General features: G+C 42.1%; 1 protein-coding gene across 3 annotated transcripts in view; it reads left to right on the top strand.

Moving 5' to 3' along the window:
• Positions 1-13790, top strand: part of trak1a (trafficking protein, kinesin binding 1a) — a 34442-nt gene extending 20652 nt beyond the window's left edge. For all 3 annotated transcript variants that reach the window (XM_070834703.1, XM_070834702.1, XM_070834701.1), the window contains 14 exons: positions 804-880; positions 2089-2205; positions 2387-2487; positions 2873-2981; positions 3507-3585; positions 3714-3844; positions 3986-4060; positions 4265-4402; positions 4501-4577; positions 4678-4917; positions 5248-5576; positions 7957-8436; positions 10306-10408; positions 11948-13790. In XM_070834703.1, coding sequence (XP_070690804.1) covers positions 830-880; positions 2089-2205; positions 2387-2487; positions 2873-2981; positions 3507-3585; positions 3714-3844; positions 3986-4060; positions 4265-4402; positions 4501-4577; positions 4678-4917; positions 5248-5576; positions 7957-8436; positions 10306-10408; positions 11948-13022 — 3105 coding nt within the window. In that variant the 5' untranslated portion in view covers positions 804-829 and the 3' untranslated portion in view covers positions 13023-13790. The remainder of the gene's footprint in view (positions 1-803; positions 881-2088; positions 2206-2386; positions 2488-2872; positions 2982-3506; positions 3586-3713; positions 3845-3985; positions 4061-4264; positions 4403-4500; positions 4578-4677; positions 4918-5247; positions 5577-7956; positions 8437-10305; positions 10409-11947) is intronic.
• The last annotated feature ends 219 nt before the right edge of the window (positions 13791-14009 follow it).

The raw sequence follows: 14009 nt of genomic DNA, 5'->3' as shown, positions 1-14009 counted from the left end.
AGGTATTTGTGATGTCAGCAGACCCTGTTTGTCCTCTGAGGTGAATTATTACTCCAGTCTGGACTGAAAACTGATTAATTTTAAACTTTGCATGAGGACAAAAGGAGTTGATAGTGAACTAATGCAACTGAAATAGCAGTGCTGGGGTGTGGTTGACCACTGAGTCTGCATTCGGTAATTTATCTTTTCTTGGGTAGGTTAATGAGGGGTGTGCGCTCCTTAAGAATATAATATGATTCATGAGCTGAGAGCAGGACAAAAGTGGGAAAGAAAGGAGACAGGTGGAGGAACAGGAACGCACTGCTTATTTTCCAGTCATTGTAACTTTAGCATGACATCTAACAAATAGTATCTTTGGTCAGAAACACTAAGAATCTCATCTCAGTATAATCCTGAGGTGAATAATCTGGAATTACATTTTTAGTACTTTTTTTTATCAGTGATTCCTGCTTTTTAAAAGTTATAACAACTGGGATATGTGGAATAACTTTGTTGCCTACAGACATTGGACATTCCCACATTTTATTCTAAAATACTTTGTAAGCACATGCAACATGTTTTAGTCACCTACCACTGTAGGTGGTGCAGACTGTATTTCAACAAGGAATGCGGTCAGCTCAAATATTGTAAACAAGACCTGAAGTTGCTGTTGTTGTGATACCTGAGATGAATGTTACATGGTTACAAGTTCAGACATGGTTTACTATTGTGATTAATTATTGAGAATATTAACTTAGTTCATTAATTAAGTTTAGGGAATTTTGTACTGTGACTTAAAGACTCTTTTCTTTGTGTCTGTGCAGTACTGTGTGCTGACAGAGTGGGCCAGATGACGAAGACCTACAATGACATTGATGCCGTCACTCGACTACTGGAAGAGGTGAGATCAGTTACAGCAGGGAAAAAAACAGAGGACTGCAGTATATGCAGACTGTGAGGCGTTTGGTCAAATTCTGTGGTCTAACCTTTATGAGGTTCATGGCAAAGGAGGTTTGATGGAACCACATCATAAAGCTAGTTATCATCAGCTGATATTCAAATCTAAGTGATCCACATCCACTGCTCGGTGACACACAATGGACACAATGCCAGGCATGACGTCACTAGTGAGGAGCTCAGTCGGCGCTCTCTGCATAAATATAAACGGTAAAAACAGAATGGTGTTATTTTTAAATGATCCATGAGGTTCAACAGCCAGACAGTGACTGACTGAATGTGGTATTTTAAGATGTCCATCAACAAACGGAACGAACAACCGCAATCTTTGCACCGACTTTCATTACTGTGAAAGGTTTACTTCCTTTGGTTGACAATGCATTAATATTCACTATTCAGAGTTTTGTAACACTAAGCTGGTCCTCCTGATCTAAGTAGGTGTGGACTAGACAGCTGCTTTTGTGTTGCTCAGTAGCACACAGCACCTTAAGGGCAGTGTTATTGATTCACTCAGGGGTGACTGGTAGGCATTTACACAGATTCATAATAAGCTTTTAATTATACTTCTTTGTTGGGAGTTTTCTGGTGCTCCACTGGGTTTTCACTCACAGGGAATTTGTGCTGTTGTGGGCAGTAAAAGGTTGAAGTATTGAGCGTCCTGTTTAAAAGACCATGATTGTCCTTGTTGACTTTATGTTGTGTTTCTGCCCCCCTCAGATCTTTAATTCAACATTTTCCTTCATTCCTAGTGTATTTGAGTCACATAGTCCATCATGTTTTCAACTTTATTCTGCTGCATTTCCCTCACATACTTTATCCTGTGAGGACAACTTTGCACTGTCATTATTTTAAAAGAGTAGTTCAACATTTTGGAACCACATTTCAAGATTACTTTATTTATCATTTTATGCTCAACATAAAAACAATAAATAGTCGATAAATATGCATCAGTGCAATAACTAAACTTGCTTTCTTGCAGAGTTAGAAGGAGAAGATCAGTACCACTCTACCACTCTCACATCTGTCCATTAAATATGTATGAGTGACATCAATGTTCTCATTTCCCTATTTTCCCAAAATGTTAAATTATCCTTTTTAATGTCTGTTCTGTTTTGCTGTTGAAACACTAAACAAAACTTTGTCTCGGTGCAGAAAGAGCGTGACTTGGAGTTAGCAGCTCGCATCGGACAGTCACTGCTGAAGAAAAACAAAGCGCTTAGTGAGAGAAATGAACTGCTGGAGGAGCAAGTAGAGCACATACGAGAGGAGGTACACAGCCAGTGTGTGTGTGTGTGTGTGTGTCTGTGCGTGTGTGTGTGCTTCTGTATTTGGTGGTGATCAAAAATAGCAGTGTTTGGAAAATGTCTTTATAGAGTATGGGCATGCCTTAGAACATGTAAAATTATTATGTTCTCGATCTACATGTCTCCTTCCCTCCGTCCACATACAGGTATCTCAGCTGCGTCATGACTTGTCCATGAAAGATGAGCTGTTACAGTTCTATACGAGTGCTGCTGAGGAAAGTGATGGGGACTCTACCACCTCCACGCCGTACGTCTCCTTTCATTAATCAGCTCTCTTTTTGTCTCCTTGATAAAATAATTTGCGCTGTAGTTATGGATTGACTTTTAAGTTTAATTCAAACATGACATATCATTATAACACTCCCCTCTTAAGCGTTCATGGGCTGTTTGAGGCATTAGAGCGTGTGCCAGTAATACAGATTATTCATTGCCCCTCTAATGCTCTTCATTTTGTAAAATGTGACAGAGAACTAGACTAATAATAATAATAATACAGCTCAGCATTACGGAGACCACCACTAGTACTGCATATAAATGGGCATTTCACACTGGTTTATAGCATAGTAATGGATGATTAAATTACTTACTTATTCACATGTTTATCTGCTTGTGTGTGTTTGTGTGTGTTACAGTGTGCGTCCCAGTGAAAACAATGTGTCAACTCCAACTTTTTTCCCCCTGGACTCCTTACAGAAGAAACTCAAAGATCTGGAGGAAGAAAACAAATCATTGCGATCTGAGGTACACAGACACACACACACACACACACACACACACACACACACACACTTTCCCACTATCCCACTAAAGCTCCTGGAAAAATTTCAGCATAAGTGTTTTTGCTTTGTTTTGTCAGTGAATCTGTGTTTACTACAGAGTTATTACTCTGTACATGAAACTCCATGTAAATATTACTTCCAAAACTGGTAAAACCCTGGTAATAGTGAGCATTATTTAAGTTCAAACCAAGAATAATGATCAAAGTCTAATTTGTCACATTTGTTTGTTGATTTATTTGGACAGTGCACATGAATCAACACTGACATCAAACCATCACTGTAAATGCAGGCATCCCAAAGTCTGTTTAACTTTAACAGTGTTTTTATTTATAACGAAATCCAAGTTGTAGGCTCATTTGCTACATAAGAGGAAAAAATTGGAGTGGGAAGGACGTGCTAAAGACTCTTTTAGGAGAAGTTATTTATTGTAGTGATTCATTATGTGTACACATGTAGCACTGATTAGTAATATTCTTTTTTCTTTTAGGCAAGTCATTTGGAGACAGAAACTATCTCCTATGAGGAGAAAGAACAGCAGCTTGTCAATGACTGTGTCAAAGAACTACGTGAGTATCCGACTCACTGAAGTCACTCTGTGCTCAGTGTTATGTTTGTCACCTACATTTCTCTCTTTCTTTTAAAGCGGTTATTCAGCTTATTCTCACATTTGATGAACAACGTTTGGTGCTTCCAGGTAATGCCAACCTGCAGATCTCCTCTCTGGCTGAAGACCTGTCCAGGAAGACTGAAGATGCCTCCAGACAGCAGGAGGAGATTACACACCTCCTCTCCCAGATAGTAGACCTCCAGAAGAAGGCCAAGCTGGTATGAACCCATTCACATCTCTGTTAAATATCTACTGAATATTTGTCTTATTAAGTGTGCAATGCAATGCAGCAGAGACTGACTGTGCTGAATACAGTGTTTTTCATATCTGCCGTCCTGTTTTGTCTGCCATGTTTGTAGTATGCTGTGGAGAACGAGGAGCTGACTCAGCATTTAGGTGCAGCCAAAGACGCCCAGCGACAACTCACTGCTGAGGTAAAGCAATCCACAACCGGCTGACTGTGGCTTCATCACTGTATTTTCTGCAGTAGTAGCTTCCATCAACAAATATTAATGGTCGAAGTAAAAACTGTACTGCAAAAGTATAAAAAGAGCAGAACCATACATGCATATTTGTTTTTCCTTTAATTTTCTTCCCCCTTTTTTGTCTCTCCTGGTCTTTCTTCTCCCTTCCTTCAGTTGCGAGAGTTACAGGATAAGTATGCAGAGTGTATGGAGATGCTACATGAGGCTCAGGAGGAGCTGAAGAACCTGAGAAATAAAACTCTACCACTCAGCACACCGAGGCGTTTCCACTCTCTGGGTCTGTTCCCACTGGTGAGCTCATATTCATCAACACGTCTGCCAGTATCACAGCATCTCTGTGGTCTCAGTAGCTATAAAAGTCTTTCTGCATCTTCTGCCTTCTTCTCCAGGACTCTCTGGCAGCAGAAATAGAGGGCACCATGAGGAAGGAACTTCAGATGGATGATCCAGATGTAGAAGAACAGAGGTGTCAAGAGGCTCATTTTAAAAGGAAAACATAGATGAAGGGTTGTTAATGATGTGAACTAACTTCACAGTCAAATGTTCATGTGATCATGTTTCTCCAGACTGCACCCAAAGCGAGTGTTCCAGACGGTGAAAAACCTGAACCTGATGCGTCAGCAGCGCTCATCGCCAGCCCCGTCCTCCCTCAACATCCCAGGCTCTAATCAGACATCATGCTTCACCTCGGGGCGCTCCAGCAGGGTGGGCACGCCGCACTCCAACTCCATATATGGGAGCGAGATGGGAAGTGGGATAATCCTGGACAACAGGACTAGCAGCATCCTGGAGAGCTCAGACGATGGGTACGGGACAGTGTCTGTCACTGTAGCTGATTTTCAGTTCTTTTTTTACTTCCTCATTGTCTCCAGTGACTAAGGGGATACCACACACACCACACACCGTCTCTATTTCTTGGTGACCTTGTTGTTTGTTGGTGTGTTTCTATGGTTTATGTTGAGGTTTCTGTTGGAACAAGTCTATGTTTTAGGTTTCAGTCATTAGCTCCTTCCTTTTTTATTATTACACAACACAACAGGGACCAACTGAGATTTAAAATGGAGAGAGAGAGAGAGACATACTGTTTTTTAAAATCCTCACTGAAACCCAACAATGTCATCTACGCCCCTCCCCAGGTCAGAGGACTCCAACAAGCGGCCCCCTGGCACCCCAGGGACCCCGGGCAGCAGGGACCTGGAGGCAGCTCTACGGCGTCTGTCCCTCCGCCGCGACAACTACCTCTCAGAAAAACGCTTCTTTGAGGAGGAGAGGGAGAGGAAGCTGGCTTACCTCGCCAAGGAGGATGAAAAAGGAGGTGAGGGGAGCAGTGGAGGCCCAGGGACACCGACAGAGAGCCTGCTGTCGTTGTGCTCGCATCCCTCCCTTGGAAGCGTCTGGTCGGGGTACTCCTTCACCGCGAGATCCTACCTGCCGGAGAAGCTGCAAATTGTAAAGCCGCTAGAAGGTGATTATTCCTCTCAGAGACACAAGTCCTCTAATCCTCCACATGATGACAAAGAGAGTCAGAATCAGACTGCCTTGCACAATGAAAATGAAAAATATCCAAAACTTCAACAGAATCAAAACCAGACCCTGGAACAAAATTCAAATGGTATATTTCTACATACTCCACAAAATTGCACTGAGATGAGTCAGACCCGATCACAGAACCAAAGTCAAGTCCTTCAAAACCTGCAGCAGAATCAATATCTCATTTTTCATAACCATAGTCCGCCCAAAATCTTTCTCAGTGCCTCACAGGTCCCTCAGACCCTGCAGAGGAGCTCCAGTTTGTTGGAGCTGAGCGCCCTGCAGCGCTCTCAGCTTCACCTCAGAGCGCCACTGGCTTTAGTTTCAGGCCTGCTGGAGGCTTTGGAACAGCAGGAAGGAAGTCTAAATCTCCAACACTCCTTTTACTTCAGACATACGCAGCCACGCTGCTGGTTTGAAATATAGAATACCAGACAGTCCGCTGTGTGCTGCAGGTGTGAACTATATAGTTTGTCAAAAAGCCATTATCACCCCTTACATTTTACATTCATGCTGTATGTCTCTGAAAGCAGATTTGAGAGTATGAACTCTCTGTCCCATCATTAATGCCAGCTTTAGATTATTAGAGATAAAACGTTTCCTTTTACACAAAGTGAGTAAAGGGTTTTTTTTGCAGCAAAGCAGTCTGTATGAGGTATTTGAAATGGTACTTAGTGTATTTCTCAACACAAAAAGCTTTCTTATTCCTTGTTTTTTTTTTAAACAAGGATCTATATCAGCCTTTATTTATTTCTATACTGTATTGGTTGTAGTATTTGTAGATATATTTGTGGAGTTTGTTAATATTTGCTGTCAGATATTCTACATAATGATGCCGTTTTGATACATGGCAAATGATAAGTTACAATTAAATTTTCAGAGGCAGCCTTTTCCCTGAAGATATTTTCTTAAATTGTACATGTGCAATATGTAGCCTTTGAAATATCACTTCAAGAATTATGCCCGCTTGAGAAGGACAAACCTTGTGAAACACTGTTGTCACAGAGGTATTTCCTGTTTTGTGGCACCACCTAGTGTTCAAACTTATGAAATGTTTAATTTCAAGTTTAATGATGGTTGGTGAAGATGTGGAATATAATGTATAACCTCTCTCAGATCTTTGTTTTATCATATTTCTCGTAACCTCAGATTAATGGGCTGACAGTGTTCTGTCTAGATGATTATATTTTTTTATTATAATAAGCCTGACTGTTGTCAGATGGCTATCAGCTTTCCCTGAAAAGGTAATAATATTACAGAAAAGATTAGACTAATATTCAGATTTGACAGTATTTTTACTGTATGAGTCGATAGTGTAGAGACCACAGATTTTACTGCACACTCTACTGTGCACTGTCCATCCCTTTCACTCATCTATTGTTTGCCTTTTTCTTTTCATCGTTTTGGTTTTGTCTTGTCTTTGCACTTTACTTCTTTTTCTGTTCAATTTGTCTGTTTTCCTTGATTTCTTGAATAAAATCGTACTAATTTTCTTCCCTTTTCTCTCATTCTTTCTGTGGTAGTCCTATGAGTTTGTGTACTGACATCTCTCAAAAGGACCGTCATGAGAAAACAACCATTCACTGGACTTGAAATGAGACCAGTTTACAGGAAAGAAAGACGTTGCCTAATTAAGCATGTCCTTTACAGTCAGTGTAGAGGCAGCATGAAGAAATACTGTAACAATCTAAGAATATGCCTTTGCCTGTCCGTCCTGTCTGTGTGAGCACACACACATGTGCCAAGGATTGTGTGACTGTGTCCTCTCGGGTGTGTGTGGGTGTCTGTCCTCTGTCTGCTTGCCTGTTATATACAGTTTAATGTCTGCCAGTAAACAGCTGAAGTATGGTCTGATCTATTTTTACACATTTAAACATAGAATTGACATTTAGTAAAGACATATGTCAGTACGTCTACACACAGTGCAGTGCTCTGTCTTGGATGCAGCATGTACACAATATAATAAAATGTAAAGCTTATAGCTGTTAGCTGAGACGTCCTCCTGTGAAGCTGATATGATTTGGGTTAGAGAGCAGTATTACGTTCAATGATACTGGCCTGTGACAGTGTACAGTATTGAGCCTGTGGTCTCTTCCTCAAATTTTAAGTGACACATAGTACCTAAAATTGTAGATATAATTTTAACCTAAGACAACAGTTTAGAAGAGTCAAAGTTAATAGCTACATCTTCCATGTGTCACCAACACTGCCCTTAAAGTCACAATGGAAAGACATTTTAAAAGCATTTGTGACATAGAGCAGCTTAAGATGTATTTAGATATCATGAGTGTTTCTCTGATTTGTTTTTTTTGCAGGCTCTGCTACTCTCCATGCATGGCAGCAGTTGGCTCAACCCCACATGGGAGCTCTGTTGGATCATCGGCCTGGTGTGGTCACAAAGGGCTTTCGCAGTTTAGCGCACGAGCAGGAGCAGGAAGACAGCTGGCAACTGGACCAACCAGAGGAGGATGAAGTTTCATGTGACTCGCTGACCGGCTTGTCAGGAGAGAGCTCTGCTGCCATGGATCTGCCGCGCTCTACCTCTTCTCCGTCTGTCTGCTGCAACAAAAATGGAGACGTCGATGACAACAGCCAATCAGAAACGCTGCACGAAGAAAAGTGCAGGGCAAGAGAAGCGATTCAAGTAAAAGATGGACATGATGCAAACATGCCTCTTTCCTTCTCCTGCCCCTCCCCTTCTTCGTCTCCTCTCCCCTCTTCTTCCAAGATGAACGGGCACGTGGACTTCAAGGAGCTCCAGGCCTTACAGCCCGCCACAGTGGACCGTATGCCCGGTGAGGGAGCACTTAGCTGAGATCACTGCACTGCATCCACCCTCCCTTGTAACCCTGGAGCAGGGGGATAAAGGGCAGGGGGGGTGAAGAGGAGGGGGTGGGAGGGTGAGGGATTGGGGAAGGCATTCACTGGACATCTCACAACCTCAATGCAACATCCCAACCTGCACGATAACGCTCATGTCCACACACCTGCACACCCACCCGTCCCAGCGGCAGTCCTTGTGTGAGCAGCCATCGAATCCCATCAAAACAGAGTATATGTTTTTTTTGTTCATTAATTGACTTCAGTTTACATCTTCATAACTTTCCTACTCAGTTCATATCTTTTGCCACTCCAGCCCTTTGCTTTATTTCAACCAGTCACACATTTCAACCTATCCTCTTCAACAAATCATATGACATCTATAACTTTCTTTTGCAATTCTCAATCTCAAGTGTGACCTGCAGAATTTCTTCATTTTTTGGTTAAATTCATAGAAATTTAATTCTGAAAATATTATGGCACTGTTAGTATTTATGTAATTTATTTCTAGCAGTCAACACTCACTAAAACACCAGCGTGCTACACAAACACGCAGGCAGAAACATCACGGGTTGGCTCTAGGATGTGGGCACGTACATGTATATCAGGTGTTATTAGTGCAGCTGTCGCATGAAGTCACATGAACACATAACACCCACTTATTTATGGATCGCGGACATAAAGCATATCCAAGTGATAACATGTTTAGATGGTCGCAGATGTTGGCACAGAACAAAGGACACACAAGATAAACACAGTAAAATCCTGAAATCCAAACTTACTTACTTCTCAATGACATTTTTACTTCAGCCATCAAATTGTCCTTCTTGTACTTTGGTGTATTATTAACAATGTAATTAGAAACCTTTGACCCTAACCCATAAAAAGAACCTGGCTTGAGCCCCACTAGTTTTTAACAGCAGGATGTATGACATAAGACTGTTCAACAACATGCACAAGAATGCACACGGCCCCTGGTATTATAGCTAACAGCTACGTAATGAGGAACATATCAATTAAAGATATTGTACATATGATGCAGCTTCTCTTGTTCTGCCCTGAGGTTTACCGGCAGCAATCCCATTCTTCTAAATACCAACACAGGTCTGAGGGGGTGCATTTGAAACACAGAATAGTTTTACTTCTACACCTGCAGTTTGTTCTCGAATTTAGTTGTCAAACCACTTTACCAAGCAGAACCGGCACAATCAAACTGACATGAGAAGTTTCTTCACAGAAAAGTTTTTAAAATCAGGAAGTTAAGTTAATTTGCAGTGTTAGATAATTTTAAAGCAACACGCATAACACTTCACATTGGTATGTGAATTATACACATGTTCTGCCAAATGTCTAAACAGGTAAAAAAAAACTTTGAGCAAAAAGTATCTTTACTACATTATTTAGTGAGAAAAATAAAAGTGTGGTGGTCACTTATATCAGGAGTAAGTTAGTAAAGTAAGTACTAAGTAAGTTTACAATTATTTATAACCAAGACCAAAACATATGTATACTTTCAAATAATGAAAGTGAATGTGTATATTTGACTTTATATTCAGTACATCCCTTTCATGACTGAAGTGAATTTGATGAGATGATCTGTCTCCTGGATTTACCACGCTGTTTCTGTTTCTTTTGGAGGCTCTGGATGGGTGCACACACAATCATCACTTCACTGTCTTTCTAATGTATGCTGCTGCTTTTGCTTGGGGCTTATACTACGGTCGTGTCCTATTTTTTCTCCACTTCGTTGCTTACAGTGTTTCTGCAGTGTTGTTTGGTACCCTTTGTCTCAGTACTTACAGCCTTTCTCCTCTGTTATTTTCCCCTCCTCTCCTTTCCTTCAGTCAATTTCCCAGGAAAGTGTATGTCCCATACTAGCTCTACATACACCTTCACCACCTGCAGGATTCTCCATCCCTCTGATCAGCTGACCTCTGTGTCCTCAAGGTAAACGTCTTAAAATCCTGACTGTTACTGCTGTACTATATTCAGTTTTAAAATGTTTATCTGTAGAAATGCTGTTTAGTCAAGTTTATTTGTCCTTCGTGTGTACAATTGTACTATTATGAAGATATGATGGCAGATGGAGTCATTTTTCTACCTGCATTCCATTTTTGTGTTAAATTGTTACCAAATGGCACATTGTGAGGAGACAGCTGCTGGCAAGTCTGCTGTCAACAGGAGGCCTTACATTAAAAAAAACTACACACAGCTTGAACAAAGTCTCCACTGTGCACTTTAAATCAAATAGCTGCTTCTCAGCCAAGGTAGAAACGCTGTTGTTCCCCTCCATTAGATTTTGAGGCAGGGCTACTTTGATGCCACAGCACCTGTCTGACTCCATACTCTCTATCTCCCTGCTGTCTGATCGGCCTTGGCAGGTCATGTGATGAGGAAGATGAAGTGGAGTTGTATCATATGGTTGTCATGGCCGGAGTAGAGCAGACCCATTGAGTGCACCCACTGGGGGTGCACATGGGTGAGGCAATGCATGGGAGTGCATTCCTAAAGACTGTGGGTTTGTGTGAGCCAGAATAACATCAGCAGTTTGGCCTAACTTCCCAGATAGTCACAGCACTGTGGGCCTACATTTAGTTTACCTCTAATGTTCCCTGTCAACATGTTCCTAACTAACAATCCAGTTTATGGCCCAACATTGTGACTCAAATCACTGATCAAAATTTAAGTGCAAAAGGTCCACTTCTTAGCTTTTAAACATCTTCGTTCAGCGAAAGAAACTGTCTGAGGTGTCATCAAGTCACCTCAATCTGATTCTTCAGTCAGTTGACAACAAGGGGTCGTATATGTAGAGAAACTGTAACCCACATCTATATTCAAGGCATTGAATGCCAGGGATTCAACAATTACAAGAAAGCCATTCAACACTCAACACTGTAACCAAAAGACTGGATTCGTAAACCCCCACGTAGATCCCGGCAAACTCAAAACTGTTCACAGGATTTGCTGGGAGGAGATCCTTTATATCTGCCGACAAAGGTCCGCTTTAAATCAAGAGAGTTAGATATCCTCCTTCTATATGAGCACTTTGCTCACATGACCCAAGGACCAGATAAAAGTCATGACACCTGAGTCGGCTCCATTTGCTGAATGAGGATTAGTAAATGGACTTTTGTGCTTAGTTCCTTTTCACTGTGTTGCTACTTATATCAGGGTTCTAATAATTAACTTACTGTGTTGTAAATAATGTAAAATGTGTCTGTAAGCTGTGGTGCTCTTGACTGTCGCTTTCATTTAGAACATGCTGAGTTATTTGTTACCTAAATAAATGGTTATGGTGTGGTTATTATACTAAGGTTATGTTTTAGGATGGCTCATGTAATTTTAATTCTTGTAACTCAAAGTACTAGTACTGATAATTAATAACTCATGTCCTCTCATTTCTGTCTCCTGTTCCTCCTCTTTCTTCTAACCTCCTTCACCCATCTCTCCACCCCCTTCTCTCCCCCCTTACTCTTCCATCTCCAGCTCAGCTCTAGCCTCATGTCAGAGCAGCGCTGGCATTGGCACAACAACCCCAATCTCCTCTCCTATACCTTTCTCTGCCCCACATACACCTTCTTACACCCCCTGCTGCACCCCACGCCGCCTGTCCCTGTCCCTGTCATTAGCAGAGTCCTCAACCAACCTTCGGGACTCCACCAAGACCACCAGCACCTCTCTGGGCCTAGTGCACCTCCTGCTGGAGCATGGGATCTCTGCCTCAGTGTATAACCCCTGCAGCTGGGACCGAGGGTTGGCTTCCAGCGGAGCCTCAACACCCCTGGGAGGAGCCCAAGCACAGAGGAGCAGCGACGCACCAGGGGAGACCGAACACAGACGAGTGGGGAAACGCCCAGACACCCTCCTCCTCCAGCCCTCCACCCCGCCCAACTCCCCGCGCTCCAAATCTGCCTCCTCTACAAGCACCTGCCCAGTTTTTCAGTTCAGCCCTTGCAATGATGTCCCTCCATTTTATGACGCCTTCCTTGCCTCTAAGCCTGCTCGCACTATTCTGAGGGAAGTGCTGGGCGAGGCAGAGAAGGAGCAAGAGGGGCAATCAGATGACGACAGCCAAACAGAGATGCTGAAGCTGCGACTTGTGGACAAACTGAAATGTTTCCGCACCCTCCCCCCTCGTGCTGCCTCTGTTTCTACTGGGAGTGCTCTGTTAGCCCCTTTTGGCTCTACTGGACTGGGGAACAGTGCACTGGGTGGGGGGCTTCCAGGTTTGAATGCAGGGCTGAGGAGGAATCGAAGCTATCCAGCCATGGTGGGGGCCAGCATGGCTATGAAAGACCCAGGAGGCCCCCCCAGTACAGAGATACTCATACCACATACGATGCAAACTCCACATACCCAACAAGCAGTGAACACACAGGAAATGGGCAAAATGCAAACAAAACACACACTGGTCCCAAAGGCCACACACATACCACAGACACTACATGCACTGGAAACAGTCACACCAAACACGATAATACAGAGACACACCAGGCCAAACTACGGACTGTGGGATTCAACAAGCAATGACCAACACAGTGACGATGAGACTGGGACATAATGGGAGATGATCAGTGTATTAGCCCATATTACAACACATGCAACTAACATATACAGCATAATTACACATGTGCACACATTCAAATTCATTTACAAAACCAAATACCCAACAAAACTATAAAGAAAAAAAAACATCCTTCAGCTATGGAGTATCCCCAGATCCAACAGCTACAGACTCGACTAAACAATAAGTGATTTAGATAAATAATCATCAGTAAGCAGAAAGACATGGTGGTGAATAAACCAGTAGTGGCTGACACTGTTACACTGTGTTATACTCATATACTGTCAGACCACACTAATGATGATGGATTATGTTGCCTTCCTCTGCGCCCATTGTAACTGTATATTGTATACACTGTTTATGCAATATACTGTCATATATAGTATGATATTAAAGTCCCAATCTGGTTAAAGTGTGCAGGGCTTTCCCACAGTCCTCCTTTAGTTTAGTCCTTAATTTTCCTTCTCAACCTGAGTGAGTGCACTAAAAAGGCAACAAATGAATTTTAAATGTACCTTACTGGCCCGAATGTAGCATTGTTATTTTTTCTGAGTGCTTTGTCGGAAGTCTTTTGTAGCTTTTATGTCACTAGGCTGGCAAGTTTGTACTGTGATACTGCAGCACAATAATCTCCATTTTCCCCATTAACGACCATGATGTATATGAAATTCATATTAAAACCGTTGCCAGGACGCACAGCAAACAAGGTCTTAGGCTTTTAAATGAAATCTTTAATATTTGTAAAAACTTAACCAGAGTGCACAGACAGACTACCATTTTATGTGTTTGTTTCTTTCCCATTGTGAAAAATCCAGCCACTGTAAAATCAGGTTGCTTGTGCAGAACAGGGCTGTCCTATTACCAGAGCTTTTGTTCAGATGAAAATCTCCAAAAAAAATTATGATCCACTTTTTGCTTATTTTGGCATCTCAATGTGTGATTATATATTTTCTTACCGCTGTGGCAACACATTCATTGTGGTTC

Source organism: Pempheris klunzingeri, chromosome 8 (genome assembly GCF_042242105.1).
Source record: "Pempheris klunzingeri isolate RE-2024b chromosome 8, fPemKlu1.hap1, whole genome shotgun sequence".
NCBI lineage: Eukaryota > Metazoa > Chordata > Actinopteri > Acropomatiformes > Pempheridae > Pempheris > Pempheris klunzingeri.
This window is presented reverse-complemented; position numbering and strand designations above follow the sequence as displayed.